Source organism: Dermacentor albipictus, chromosome 1, assembly GCF_038994185.2.
Source record: "Dermacentor albipictus isolate Rhodes 1998 colony chromosome 1, USDA_Dalb.pri_finalv2, whole genome shotgun sequence".
In the NCBI taxonomy this organism is placed as follows: domain Eukaryota; kingdom Metazoa; phylum Arthropoda; class Arachnida; order Ixodida; family Ixodidae; genus Dermacentor; species Dermacentor albipictus.
Window position 1 is genome coordinate 177680555 of NC_091821.1, and position 14927 is coordinate 177695481.

Consider the following 14927-nt stretch of genomic DNA (forward strand, 5'->3'; position numbering starts at 1 on the left):
TGTGTTGTCTGTAGCATCCCATCTTTGATGGCAAGAAGTAACGAAGGTGGGGACAGTCAGTGCAGACAGCAGCTTCGTCCCTAAGAAAGCTGTGTCAGAGTGAGAAAAAAAGCAAGCAAGAGAGGAGAAACAGCTTACTATTTCAATCATCTTTTTCAGCAAGAAACATAATTTGTGCCAAAATCTTCTCTTCAACAGCGCATCATATTTTCTCATCTAGCATACCTCTACATAGCCTACAGGTCTCCCAACAGATGTCTCTTGCTTGCTCTCAGGATCTTTTTCAGTCACCAGAGTAGCTACTGTTGTTGTCTCTGTAGCTCCATAGCCAACCTGTAAATAAATATATTATGTCAGAAATCACTGAGCACTGTTTCACACAAAGCAAAAGAAACACATGAATGAAAGCAAATGTAACTGTTTACTGAATGCATCGAAACACTTTCGGAAATATTTAAAGGCATAGTCTCCACCCTATGCTGTATGGTTCAATGAGACCTGCAAATTTCCACACGGTGTCAGGGACTTTGAGCTGCATTTGATCAGTTTTTATTTTCAAATGCAACATACTGCTAGAAGTGGATGTGATGCTTTTCTTTTTCTCACGTGGTTTTTACAGCAAAGCTGTTAGTTTCTCGGTGGCTGTCATTTTTTCGTGTTATCATGAAAAGTTATCACGTTATCACCATCAGCAATGGCTCAAGCAAACAAAAATGAAATGGGTCATCCCCCTCGTATTGCAGAGGCTACAAGCATTCAGCAAAGTGAAGCGAAAAGTGCATACATTTACTGGAATCACGCATACAACGTACAGAACAGTGTACATTTCAATAAAGAAGAAGCTCAAAACAAGCATCTATCATCATCAGCAACTGCTGATACTTCCATAAGCAAGCAAAAATGCAATGGTTCATACCCTCGTAAGCAATGGCTCATACCCCGGTAAGCAAGCAAGAAATGCAATGGCCCATACACTCATAAGGCAGAGGCAACAAGCGCTCAGCAAAATAAAGCGAACAGTGCATACATTCATTGAACTCACCCAAAGAACATACAGAAGAGAATATGTTTCAATAAAGAACAAGCTCAAAACAAGCATCTGAACCATCAATAATGCATTGCATAACTCCCTCAGCAGTTGTGGTGGGTTTGCAACTGCTTCGCTGGACATCCACTTGGGCAAGGCTGGGATGGCAAGTCAGTTTTTTTACATATTAAATACTTCTGCAAGATTTATTCAGTTCTACACAGCAATATTTGGCCACAACTATTAATCACAATTACGATGTAACACACCATCAAAGTCTGCACTATGTTCTGTATAAGAAATATTCAGATCTCCATTGCAATAAATAGATAATATCTTGCCATTAAATCTGTCAGACTTCCACATATACTATTCCGATTATTCTGATTACCTTATGTACGTACTCACCCAGATGTCGGCTTTGAACTTTTCCTTGGCCAACCTTCTCATCTCTGGTGTCACCGCATTGCCTCCCATTACAACTGTGAAAATGGCAAAGAAAAAAAAAACAAATAAAAGAAAGAAAGGAAGAAAAATTTACAGAGCAGTCATTGTACTCTTTGCGAACCTGTGCGATAATCTAGATAACATAAACGATCCTGCAACATGCATATACAACAATAATGTGCTGCAACACATGCCTGTTATAATAAAAATGCACACACCTCTGTTTAGGCAGGAAAGATCAAAGCTCCTGAAATCTGGATGATTTATCATGTCTGTAATCATGGTTGGTGCTCCAGCAACCTGTGAACACCTAAAAGACAAAGTAGATATGATACTATCCAGCAGCACATGAAAAAAAAAAAAGAAAAGGAGAGGATTTGGGTATGTATATTATTTCAAGCTAATGGCAATGAACGGACTAAAAAAAAACTGCGGAAAAAAACAAAAAGGACTCCGATGGCATGGCTATCGCTTATCAGAGACGGCGACGTGTCCTTTCCACATGCCACCATGGAAGCTGGTGATGCACTGTGAAGCTGATGCTGTGAGCAGCAGCCACTCACTTCATCCTGGCCGATAGCACATAAGCGCAGTCACATCTTTTAAAGGGAAGCTTTCTCTGCCCCCACCGCGTCAAATGTGCACAATGCCCTTGGAGCTCCCTGGATGTCAACACCTCTTGACACATTAATTAAAGCAGATGCACTGCAGGGTCCAGGTGACACTACGGAAGCAGTCAACCACCCAATCAACACTTCTGTGCCCGCTGCGGTAGCATTGCGACTATGGCATTGCTAGACGCCATGGATTTGATCCCGACCGCGGCAGCCACATTTTAATGGGGCCAAAATAGAAAACACATGTGCACTTAGATTTTGGGACACGTTAAAGGACATCACGATGTCAAAACTAATCCAGAGACTGCCACTGCAGCATGCCTCATAATCCGATTGTGGTTTTGGAACGTACAGCCCCATAATCCAGTTCCAATTTAATACTTCTGACACAATGTGATGTGCAATGTGAGGTAATGACAATACTCAACCCTCTCTGTGGTTATGAAATATGGTGCACAACAATGCCTCAAGCAAGCACCTCTCCCTTTGTGTTCTGTGTACTACGCAGACAAACAGCAGTGGTGCACGCAAGGTAACGTTTAACATCAACTCACCACTCTTGTGTGAGACTAAACATTAAAGAAAGTAAGCTTTCGTCATCAACATCACTGCTAATTATCGCCAATCAAAGCAACCAGCACAGAAAGCTTCATTTACATAGATTCCCACAATGCATGGGATCTGCAGAATTTTATTTTATGCGAAGCATATTACGAGGGCTCAACCCAGCTCCTCAGGCGCGGCGGTGACCATGAAATCACGTGACACCGTGACGTCACGACAGAGGAGAAGTGGCTTTGGCTCAACTCTTGCAAGACGGGCTGGGTGGGAATCGAACCAGGGTCTCCGGAGTGTGGGACGGAGACGCTACCACTGAGCCACGAGTACAACGCTTCAAAGCGGTACAAAAGCGCCTCTAGTGAACGCGGTTTTGCCTTAGAAACGCGCTGTTTCTAAGGCGTGCGTCTCTTGCTCAGGCGCACATTTCGTTGCCGCGCCGAACGCTGCTTTGCTCGACGCTCACCGCGTCCAATGCGGGGCGCGTAGTCGCTGCCCTGTAGCCCATTGTCTTACACCCCTTGGCGGGTCGACGGGAACGCTGTCGCGTTCCACTCTTGAAGGCGAAGAAGTAATGCATGAGTTGTTTCTTCGTCTAGCCGAACCAAATATAGCCAAGCAACAGCAGTTCACCAGGCTAAACAGTGGTTCAACAACTAAAATAAAGGCTAGTATGCTTCGCATCCTGGGCTTAACCTTACCTAAGCCACAGCCATTTTTTTCTTTTACATTTTGTGGGTTTTCTTTAAATGTGAAAAAAGAAAGCACCATGCAGCAGGTATGCTGCCACTAAAAAGTGGATCAGTTGTTTTTAAACCCTCTATATACAACATAATGAAATACACTTGGCCCTAAAGTATATAATAATTTTTTTTTCATAGCTTATTTAATTCATTAACTAATCAAGGGGAATATAAAAACATACTCTGAGGAGTGCCACATGATAGCAAACAATATGTCGTTGGTTTCACCCAGCTACGGCTTGCTGCATTTTAAAAAAATCCTTGTCTAAAGTTATGTGAAACAACCAGTATAACATGCATACATATGCTAGACGATAAAAAAAGGGAGTATGCATGCTGTGCAAATGCAACTTACTGCCCAACAGAGCAACTCGGAGGTAGCCTGTTTTAAGCCTAGTTCATGAATTAAATAATAATTAACAAGCTTTTAAAGTATCAATTTAATGAACCCTTTCAGTGTCACTGACATATGGTACATTTCCACATTTTAACATGGTAGCATTAAGGACCCCGTGTTGCGAAAATTCGGTGTTGGCATCAGATGTCATTTCACGAAAAATCATTGCGAACCACAACAACGCAGGCACTCCGTGTCATGCTGAGGCGTTAGTGAACTAAATTAATTCGTCAAAGTAAAATGCGTCCGAAAAATCGTAAAGTACGACCTCAACACAACCGGAAGACATGATAGTGTCAGATTGTAATTTGAATACACCAGATGACATAATTTTGTTATGTGGAAACTTAAGCACAAACCCCTTTCCTGGCATTTCTACCATTCATAGAGTGGCGCAGCCCATTTAGCTTTCATGGCTGATATGCTTGCACTGTAGGAATAATTACATACAATAATACGTGCGGACCTGTCTGGAATGGCTTTGAGTAAGTATGTTAACTGTGCTGTAGATGGATCCCAAATTGATGAAGCATACTCTAGCTTTATCTTTACATGTGTTTTATACAAAGCGAGTTTGAGGGAAGTGGGGGTGCAAGAAAAATTATGATGTAGAAAGCCTAATGTTCGGTTAACAGAATTATTCATTTATGCGATGTGAGTTTGTTATGACAGATTATTAGTAATGTGAACACCCAAATATTTATAGGATGGGACAGAGAAAAGAATAGAGGTGGTCATTTTGTAGGAAAACGTAGAAACAGCACTATGGCGATAAAATGTCATAATTTTGCATTTATTGACGTTTAGTTTCATTAACATCTTGAAGAAGGAGCGGGAGCATCGCAAAGGAGATCACAGGCGATCTTTTATTGCCAATAACTACGTATCTGCTGAACACATTGAAGCACTTCTTGCGGCAAAGTATTTCTGAAACAGTTCGTTTTAACGTCCAATGCATTTTCCGACTTCGATGAAATGTGGTTCAGGACCCCTTTAAATGCAACATTTGTCATCCTGTCATGACACCACTGCTTGCGTAACTTGTGTGCAAAGGTTGCCCGAAAAATCCCAAACTTTGGGCTGCCAGATAGGGGCTGCCAGATGTTAAACCTTTGCCAAGGTGCTGAAAAATACACATTTTTCAGCACCTTGGCAAAGGTTTAACATTCACCCATGAGCTAACAAATGATAATAATATTCAGTTTTTAGACAACGCTATAAGCTTCTGTGACGACCATGTGTGCTGGAAATATAACCCAAGATCCCAAAAGAAATTGTTGCCCTACGATTCGGCTCATTCAAAAACGGTAAAGCGGGCAATAGCCACCCAGTGCATCTTATCAGCCTTAAGGAAGTCCTGCACGCACAAAATACAGGAAAGCTTTGACAAGCAGATTGTAAGGCTCGAAGAAGCCGGTTTCCCGCAATCAGTCATTTCAGCAGTAGTGGAGGCAGTGCTTAAGAAGACAAAGACGGAAGGCAATGTTGCTGAAGACACAAGGGAGCGCAAAAATAAGAAACGGACAGTTGTACCTTATGTTCACAAGACTTCCCACAACTTAAAGAAGGTTGTGAAACGGTATGGAGTTGAGATAGTGTTCTCGGCTCCCGGCAAGCTCGCTGGGCTATGCTCGCGCATAGAAAGAAGTAAAAATAACTTCCAAGGGTGCGGAACTAAGCACTCCATTTCCCACATAGCTTGCAGTGTTGGAGTAGTATACCAGATACCTCTATCATGCGGCAAAGTTTACATTGGCCAAACAGGAAGGTGTGTGAATGTGCGCTTGCGTGAGCACGAATTGTCTATTAGAAATAAAACGAATGGGCACCTGCCTGTCCACTGCCTGGCGTGCACGTGCAAGCCGATCATGAAGGAAACAAAGATTTTGTGCCGCTGCAGAGATAGCCGAGCCAGAGAGCTACTCGAGGCGTACCATATTAAAAAGAAGGGACAACAATGTGTCAGTGACACCTCAGTTTATTTACATACCAGTGAGATTAGGTTTATTGACGAGCGTAGGTAGGTCGCGTTTCGCATATACAAGGTTTTACTTATCTTTTACCTTTCCTTTTTTTCGCGCACGCGCAGTGGTGTATGTAGGCTGTGTATTTATATGTGTACCTTGTGGAATAAACTTTAGTTGCAAGTCTGCGCCCGTCCTTGTCCCTCGCTGTCTTTGTGGTTCGTTTCCTCGCGCAGTTAAACAATGTTCGCTAATACCTACCAACTCGCCCAACAACAAATTCTACTAAGCAGAGCTTACTTGCACTTTAAGCAGTCTGCCAAATAACAAAACTGGTAACACAACCTCTAGAGTTATGTTATCCCCCTGCGGCTCAACCACTTCAGCAGCGACATTATCTTGGCAAAATTGGAAGCCAAGACCACTGTCTTCAATCTGTCACCATCACTTACAACCTATTCATACATATTGTCTATGCAGCAGTCATAATTTGATTGAAGCATGTTTGAGGACATAACATGCTGTCTGTACGCAGCAGCAATAATTCAAATCATGTTTGAGGGCACTCGTCTGCTCTTGTCAATAAAGCGGCATGCACGGATGTAGCATTTCATTAAGGACCCTGGGTTGAATCTGCAGTTGAACCAGTTCAGAACAGTTCATTAGAAAAAGTTCCAGTTCAAGTTTAGTTCCCAGATGGCAGCATGGTTCCAGTTCAGCTGAAAATAATGGTTGAGCTCTGGTTTTCAGTTCAGTTTTGGTTCAGTTCGACACCCTGGTAGAGATAAAGTGAATAATGACTGTTGCGAAGAAATTTGCAATAATTTGGCTATAGAAGAGCAGTTGGCTTCTGTTTAAGCTGTGAGGGGATGAATATTTGTCGCATATGCTGACCATACTTTTGTCTATCTGTAGTGACAGTATGACAATGTTCAAAATATGCACGCAGGAACGCATTGACAACCTTTGTTGGACACATGTGGAACAAAGTAATTTTATTTCTGACAAAGAGATATTTTGGACTCCTGATTATTTGCACCTTTAGGCAAACCCAGCTGAGTCTGAATTATCAGTTGGAGACTGTATGTAATAGAGATCTCTAAAGAAATGCAATGGTTGTGAAGCACAGAACTAAAAGCTGCAACTACCTCCCATATGACAACAACTGTAACCTTAAGTGCATTAGCAATAGGCAAACGTTTTAATTTACATTTCTTGTGACAACACATGTAAAAATGAATACACTAAAAATTGATACCTAGCAAAGTATCATGCATGGAATGACCGAAGATCTTTCTTACATTTATATCTTTACATTTATATTTATATCTATTACATTTATAAAAGCCACAACATAATGGGCTAAGTTCAGCACAGCTGATGGCGATTGCCAAGTATACACACCATGTTCATGGTTCTTCCATCCTCTATTGTTTGCATTCCAGATAACAGAAAAACAGAATAAGTTAAGAGCAAGGAGAAATGCATCATCCAGTAAACAGGGCAATGTGCAGCAGCTGACTGGTAAACTTACTTACCTATACGTATGAATGGATTTGAGAACCTCCTTGGTGTCATAACCAGGACTTGGAACCACAGAACAGTTTCCTCGTATAACAGTCAAGCCCAGGATGGTAGTCATGCCGAAAACGTGGAAGAAAGGTAAGGGGCTGCACAGGACTGAGCGCTGCAACCACAGAAAGTAGACATCGTAATTTACAAACTGGAGAAGACTTATCTCTCAATTTGAGCATGGTATGTTGAAAGCTGAACCTTTTAGCACACTGGGCAAGCAAACCAGGTGTTACAGGAATGTTATAAGGCCTAAAGATAAAGTAGAAGAACTGTGCTGTGTGCCAAATGTTCTTCAGTGCGGGCTAACTTGCTAGGGCATATCTTTTAGAAATGACTCGCTCTACATCAAATACAGCCAATATTTCTATTGAGAAGCAGAAGCATCAGGTGAAATTATTTTCAGTTATAACATTCTTGAAAGTATGCTATGTTAGTCTGAAAGCATAACTTTAATTTCACCTCACTAAACAGTGTAATGCAGAAAATGAAACTGGATCAAAAGGCTTCCATACATGATACTATAGCCAAATATAATTCTTGAACAAGGTTATGCATGTCACGAAAACTATATTGAAGCTAAGGGTTCTTTGAACTGAAACAAAAACCAAGAGATCGTAAACACGTTTATATACATAAGCATCCTTGTTTCATGTACACCTTGCAAACATGTGGAGAACTGTGCCTCTGCATAAACCACCACCCAAAAGGCATGCCGATAGTATCTCTGCAACCCCAGCATTCACATTAAATGAGTGTTATGTTGTTAATGCAGTGTTGTTCCTGTAAGGTGAGCTAAGGTGCTTTGATATTTTGCTTTATGCCAATTTATCTTCAACATAAAAAAACAAGAAGTCAATTTTTAATCTACTTAATGTGCAATTATAATGTGCTTTCATAGGTCTCATTGACTGCCTTTTTGGTTTTAATCACCTTAAGAAGTTATTGATTTACCTGCAAACTGTTCTCAGCTCAAGTGCCACATAGTAATACACTGAAGGAAGATCAGCCCTAATAATTTTACAACTTGCCTTGCAGGCACTAAAACATTGATGCAAAAGAGTTTTCACCTCAGCTTCAGGTGAAGCATGGTCATACATGATAGAATTGTTTACAAATCCATGATGGGAAAGCATAGCTGCCTTTGGAGCTCCTGTGGTCCCCTGAAAAGACATGTCACAAATGAAGGAGAATTAATAATAATAATAAAAAAAAAATCCTGGAACAACATTTGTGTTATCTATGCACATATAAAATGACAGGTCATAAGAGTTTAGTTGGAGCAACTGCAGAGAAGCAGTGAGCATCGAAAATCAACTTCTGGAACAGTTTCACATAGGTATTTCATTTCATGCAGTAGAAAATGGACAACACAGAAGCCTATACACTGTCCTTTTAATCTTAATAATAAGAACTTTTTAAGCACCCAGCAACTATACAAATAACCACAGAGCACACATACACAGCAGAGAAGGCAAAGCTATGTAATGAGTGCAAAAATATAAAGTCATTTTTGGGTGAATCTTAAGTTTGATAGCACGAATTAAATTTTTTCTAGAATGCTAGTAGCTTAAGACACATTGTGCTTTAACTAATACCCATATAATGAGTTCAAAACATTTTCTTGTCTTTGACTGAATAACATTTAAAATGTGAATTAAACCTGCTGAATTTTTGTTGAAGGGGCGCTGAAACTGTATAGTAACTGAACATAGTAAGGAAAGGTTGCCAATCTGTACAAGAGGCTCGCGTGAACATGTTAGCCAAATATTCTTGCACTGAATGCAGCAGGGAATTCACAATCTTGTGTAGAAACAGCGAAAAATCACTTGCTCTCGCTTTTGCAATGCCATAATGCAGCAACACTGCAAGCAGCTGCGCCAACCAACAGCTACTGGCTGATTCTGATTACATTCTCAGTAATACATAATTGCCAATTTTGAGTTAAATAAATGAAATACATGTGTGTGTGTGTGTGTGTGTGTGTGTGTGTGTGTGTGTGTGTGTGTGTGTGTGTGTGTGTGTGTGTGTATGTCCGTAATCTCAAAAAGACAGAAAAATCCTTTCATATTTGCACTGCCTGTCTACGCATGACAGTTACGTGGAGCTGTGTCTGCTGTGCATGGCCGCTGGGACAGCAGCGGCCTGCTGGGTAGCGTAGTTTACTGTGGCCACCATGGGGTGTCGCGATGAACCCTTTTGCTGCCGAGACACTCAACTTTTGGGCAGGGTTTTGCCCCCTTGGCTTCTACCCTGTGTAGTTCCTAGCGCACTAGCAGAAATGAAAAGAAAGAAAAAGCTGTGTAATGGTACGACAGCTCCACTTATATTTGAAGGGTTTTAATAATTTTTGCAACATGAGATTCATGAGACAATGTTCTTTAAGGGGAGATGCTACACGAAAAATTTTTAAAAAAGTATTTGTAATAGAGATTTGAAAATACTGCGATTCATAGTTTTTTTATGTCCATTTGAAATATGTCATTAAATTTTGTGTAGCTTCTAAATGTTTTTATTTATGTCCTACACAGCAGAAAAATATACTGATCTTTGGAGGCACTTCCTGCGTATTAAATTTTAATGATAAGCACCATAGTGTAGCTTATAAAGTCCTTTGTAGACTGCAAAATGCATATATCTATCATAACTGCATGTATAATTAGTGGAACTATGCAAAAAAAAGATTGCTACACTTCAACTAAATTTTTTCACAATCCCATAAAAATAACCATGTGCACTTCAGCTATCCTATACTAACGAAATTTGGCATACATACTCTTCAAGATACGTACGCAGAATGCTGATATCTACTTGAAATCGCAAGATTTCTTGGCAGTAGTTGTGAAAGTACAAGTCATGGGAGTGCGAAAAAAATTAGTTAAGGTGTCCTAATCTTTTTTTTTTCATACTTCCAGTAATAGTATGTGCTGTTTGAATAGATATCAGCACTTCGTGGGTCTACAACGAGTTACATAGGCTACAGCACGATGCTTTTCATCAAAATTTAGTACATGAGCAAGTGCCTCCAAAACTTACTATATTTTGCAGTTGTGTAGGACATAGCTCAGGGATAGAAGCGGCCAAGGAAGCTTTGCAGAAGCTCTCGGAGCAACAAATTTTTCATTTTGGAGCAAGTCTGGAGCATAGATTGTCCGTTTTGGAGCATAAAACTCGTGTTTTGGAGAGGCTTGGTAAAGGTCAATATGAGTGAAATACAGGCATAAGAAGAAAACATGACCCTTATTTGACTTTGCAATTAGGCTACAGCACATCAGTTTTGCGGAAGCCTACAAGGTGGGCGAAATTCATGACAGGAAAAAACTGTCATCCACATGACTGTAGCATGAAGCTACAAGAAAATTCGTACAGGTTTCTGAGAAACTACAATAAAATTACATGCCGGATGTGCCAAATAAAAGTGTCCAAGAAAGAAATAACCGAGAACCTTCTTATTTAAGGGCTTTCTTTCTCATTAAAGTATTCACGAATTCTAGGTTTGTTAAATGCAATTAACATAATCCACAACCTTTTAATGGACATCTCATGATTAGGTAAATTTATAAATTTAGCTAATTAAACATACCCGTGCACAATGAATGAGAAATATTTACAGTGGCCACCATGAACAACACCCATCAAGGAACAGTGAACGCCATTGGCCATGGCCATTGGCCATTCACGTAGTGCCTTCCGATAATTTTTAGTTCTCGGTGAACTTCAGTCAAGATAGCAGAATACCACAGAATATATGTAAAGTAACATACTGGTCAATGCACATTTGCTAGTATTTCACATCGCTTGCCAGGAAAAAGCTCTAAGATGTTTTCGAAAATGAGAAAGTGATAAAGAATGTTCACTGGCTTTCTGGTCTGCATTGTCGACCAATATTTTGAATATGCTTAACTATTCAGACTTATTCGCGGTTCTGCCAGAGGCGCCATAAGGCCAATGCAAAACGGCAACTGATATTTTGTGCACCGAACGATGGTTTATTGAAGTTTTTGGACTCGATCTGAGCAAGTCGTGTGGCGACCATCGTTGCCGCGAATGCGATATCGGAGGCTTGCGGTTTCACCAAAGGTTTGATTAGGACCACAATTTGGCCGCTAAGGTGGACAAAATATGGAACCTTAGACCCTTGTTTTGCGTTCTGGGTGGCAAGAGCCTGATTTTGCATGGTGTGGCTGGGCAGAAAACATTGTAGCCTGAGTGCAAATTTGAGTGATAGTTGCAGCTGTTCTTGGATATTTGTGACGAAGAAGCTTCATGAAAGCAAGCAGATCATTTGTCAGCGTGCCACAATATTATCCCGGTAAGCAGAAGTAGTGCACGTGCAAAATAGATTTAGAATGTCAAGCGCACGACATTTGCCCATTAATTAACGCAGACGTACCAATAGGGGGAAATATTGAATGTTAATATGTATAACGAAACTGATGAGCTACACAATGAGGAGACCTTATTCATTCAGCGTGGCTTTCCTTCCCGACCACCCCATGAAGTGAGTGCCAGTTCAAATCATCTTTAGCTGATCCACATATATGCAAATACGTAACACCATTATTAAACATTCGTAATGCATTGTATAGCGCAAAACGATTTTCATTTTCTTGAGGCCTAGTTACAATTATGCCATGAAACACACCCACACTCCAATAATGCAGGCGCTGAAACGGATTGCTTAGGCTTGGATTGCAGGACTGAGCGCTAACCAACGCATGTCTAAAGACTGTGTGGTTGCCACTAAACAAGCACATCATGCTAAATTTGGCAGCTTCATTCGAAATTAGTGTTTTGTCGTGGGTTGGTGCAGCTCGATGGTTTGGCGCAAGATGTTGCAATTGGTGCAGCACTTCCCATCCGATAACTTAAAAAATAAGGCAGCTACACAAAATCTAATGACATATTTATAATCTACATAAAAGACTATGAATGGCATATGATAAGAAGCCAACAAACAAAGACACCAAGGACAACATACAGGAAATTACTTGTACTGAATAACTGAATTGAAGAAATGATAAATTAATGGCAATGAAAGCGGATGAAAAAACAACATGGTAGGGAACGATCCCACGTCTTCGCATTACGCACGCAATGCTCTAATTCAATTATTAAGTACAAGTAATTTCCCCTATGTTGTCCTTGGTGTCTGTGTTTGTTGGCTTCTTATGATATGATTAATAAAAATCGGGCCCCTCGGTTGACCCCCTTTCTTCTCGTTCATTCAATAACGAGGGTCTCGAATCTGGAAACATCGATGCCTTCAGGTAGCCATGTGTGAGTTTATTGACCAGTTGCCTTCACCCAAAAAGATCACATACTCGTGACGCTTGCAGCAGTAAAGATGTTCTACATCTGCCGCCAAGGTTTGTGAGTGGTGGCACTGACTAACGCTCCCAAGGTTAGTTCTAGTAGTAAAACATAAATATCCAAGAAAGTGGATAGGAAATCAGTGCCGCGGTAGCTCAATTAGTTAAAACATTGCACGCGTAATGCGAAGACGTGGGATCTTTCTCCCTTAATTTATTATTTCTTTAATTCAATTATTAAGTAAAAGTAATTTCCTCTATGCTGTTCTTGGTGTCTACGTTTGTCGACTTCTTACGATATGATTAAAAAAAAAAAACCCCAGTTCTTCTATGAATCGCAGTATTTTCAAATTTCTAGTACAAATAATTTTTTTTTCCGAGTAGCATCTCCCCTTAATAGTTCTATGATCAGTTAGAAAAGTGTTTCAGGGCCCCTTTAAGTTTTGTAGTTCCAAAGTTGGCAGCTTGCACAATGACGGGAGCACTGTTTGCCGCTGCTTTGGTGAGTCACTAAAAAAAAGCACAACAGTTTTCCTCATATGAGCGCATTTCGATATTGTTTTTTGTTAACCCATTCTAGTCCAATGACTCCTGTAAGAATTACAGCACTTTAATACGAATCTTGGACACAGAAAAACAAATGGCAAAGTTAACCTGATAGACAAGTGTTCCAGCCATCCTAACTACATAATTTATGTAGATGTGGCGCTGCAGATATAATTGGTTCTGCCAGCGATTTCATGCATGCTAACATGCTGCAGCACATCAAGATTAAGCTCCTGCTACACCTTTAGAGTGTGTCATGTAAAGCTTACTACATGTCTTCTTATGTAGCATGTCAATACTCTGAGTATTATCGTGTTTCACATATTTTTCATCGCAAAATCAGAGTTGTGAGGCACTACAGGCTTTCTCTTGTCTGCTAATCATGAGAGAGATGACACCTGTATGTCGTTGAGGGTGGATGTGTCTGAAAACTTGCGTTTTTCAGTTTTCAACGGTTTTGCAAGTTTCTCAAATGCATTTGCGGAGCATCAACATGATATTTTTCAGTGTGAAGCGATAGCATTGAAAAATCACACCCACAACCACAAAAACAAAGAAAAAGAAAAAAACAAAAAGCAGTTGTCCGAGATGTTTGGGGTTAAAAACAAAAGCCAGAACTGCATTCATATTTGCCAAGAACAAAATAGTTGTAGTCATAATACAATATTGCATTGCAAGCTCAGGCCATCATTACAATTCCATGCATACTATATGTATGTACAAGCAACTGCACTTGATTTTCCTGTTGAAGATATTGTCTTGCTGGCAATTGGGAACTTTTTAAAATGATGCATTTGTGTACACTGCACAGATAAACTACCATTTCAGCTTCTTGTTTCTCCAACAGCCCAACTACTTCCTTTACTTGTACAAAGCAAACTGAAAATATCAATTTTAAGTGTGTTGCATCCGGTTCATTTGCAGTGGCTTCACAGAATTCTCATTGTGGATACTGTGAATGCAACTTATATACAACATGAAATGCCATGCATGCAGTAGCATCAATAGGCTTCTCATAATAATATGTTGGAAATTTTTTAACAAAATATTTTGTGATTGTTAGCATACATTAGAAAGAGGCCTGTGTGTGTGGAACTACAGCTTTTAAGGTTATTTTTCTGCTACCCTGCTTACTTTAATACAATGAGAGTTAACTGCATGATACGGAACTCCTGTTAAAGGGAAACTCTGAGGATTTTTTGAGGTCAACAGATCTCAATGAAATTTGCCGAGTGCGTTCTTCAGTACACTTCCATAATTTCTTGAAGACATCTGACTTGAGAGTGGCGCAGATTGCTTACAATTTAATTTTGTTAATTCCCTTGAACCACCTGCCTTGCCTACTCTTCAGCTACTGGTAACATTGTGTTATGACGTAAAAGGTGTCATACGCAGAGCATGCTGGGAATGAATGGTAGACGACAGGCCCAAGGAGTGAGGTAGTGATAATGAGCTAGAGTTTGGCGTAAGAAGTTGCTGTCTTGCTGTCATGAAAAGTTACATTCCGTGTGGACGAGCAAAAGATGGGTGGCAAGTGGCGTTTCATTGTTGGCCGCATGCATTTCAGCCTTCATCATCCACACACGCACAGTTTGAGCTGATGCCGATCGCGTTCAGCCGAGGTTAGGCCTATCACAGTTGCCAAGTTCGTGTGTCTACCACCGGCAGACCTGAGCGATTGATTTGAAGGTTATTAAGCCATTAGGATGAAGGAAACTGCTTGTGTAGTTCAGCGTTCACCATA

General features: G+C 40.4%; 1 protein-coding gene across 4 annotated transcripts in view; it reads right to left on the bottom strand.

Moving 5' to 3' along the window:
* The window catches only part of LOC139052689 (medium-chain acyl-CoA ligase ACSF2, mitochondrial-like), a 166976-nt gene that overhangs the window by 20201 nt on the left and 131848 nt on the right, over positions 1-14927 (bottom strand). For all 4 annotated transcript variants that reach the window (XM_070529734.1, XM_070529749.1, XM_070529741.1 and 1 more), the window contains 5 exons: positions 8396-8488; positions 7292-7440; positions 1693-1784; positions 1436-1509; positions 226-333 (listed from right to left, as the gene is read on the bottom strand). In XM_070529734.1, the coding sequence (XP_070385835.1) occupies positions 226-333; positions 1436-1509; positions 1693-1784; positions 7292-7440; positions 8396-8488 (516 nt within the window). The remainder of the gene's footprint in view (positions 1-225; positions 334-1435; positions 1510-1692; positions 1785-7291; positions 7441-8395; positions 8489-14927) is intronic.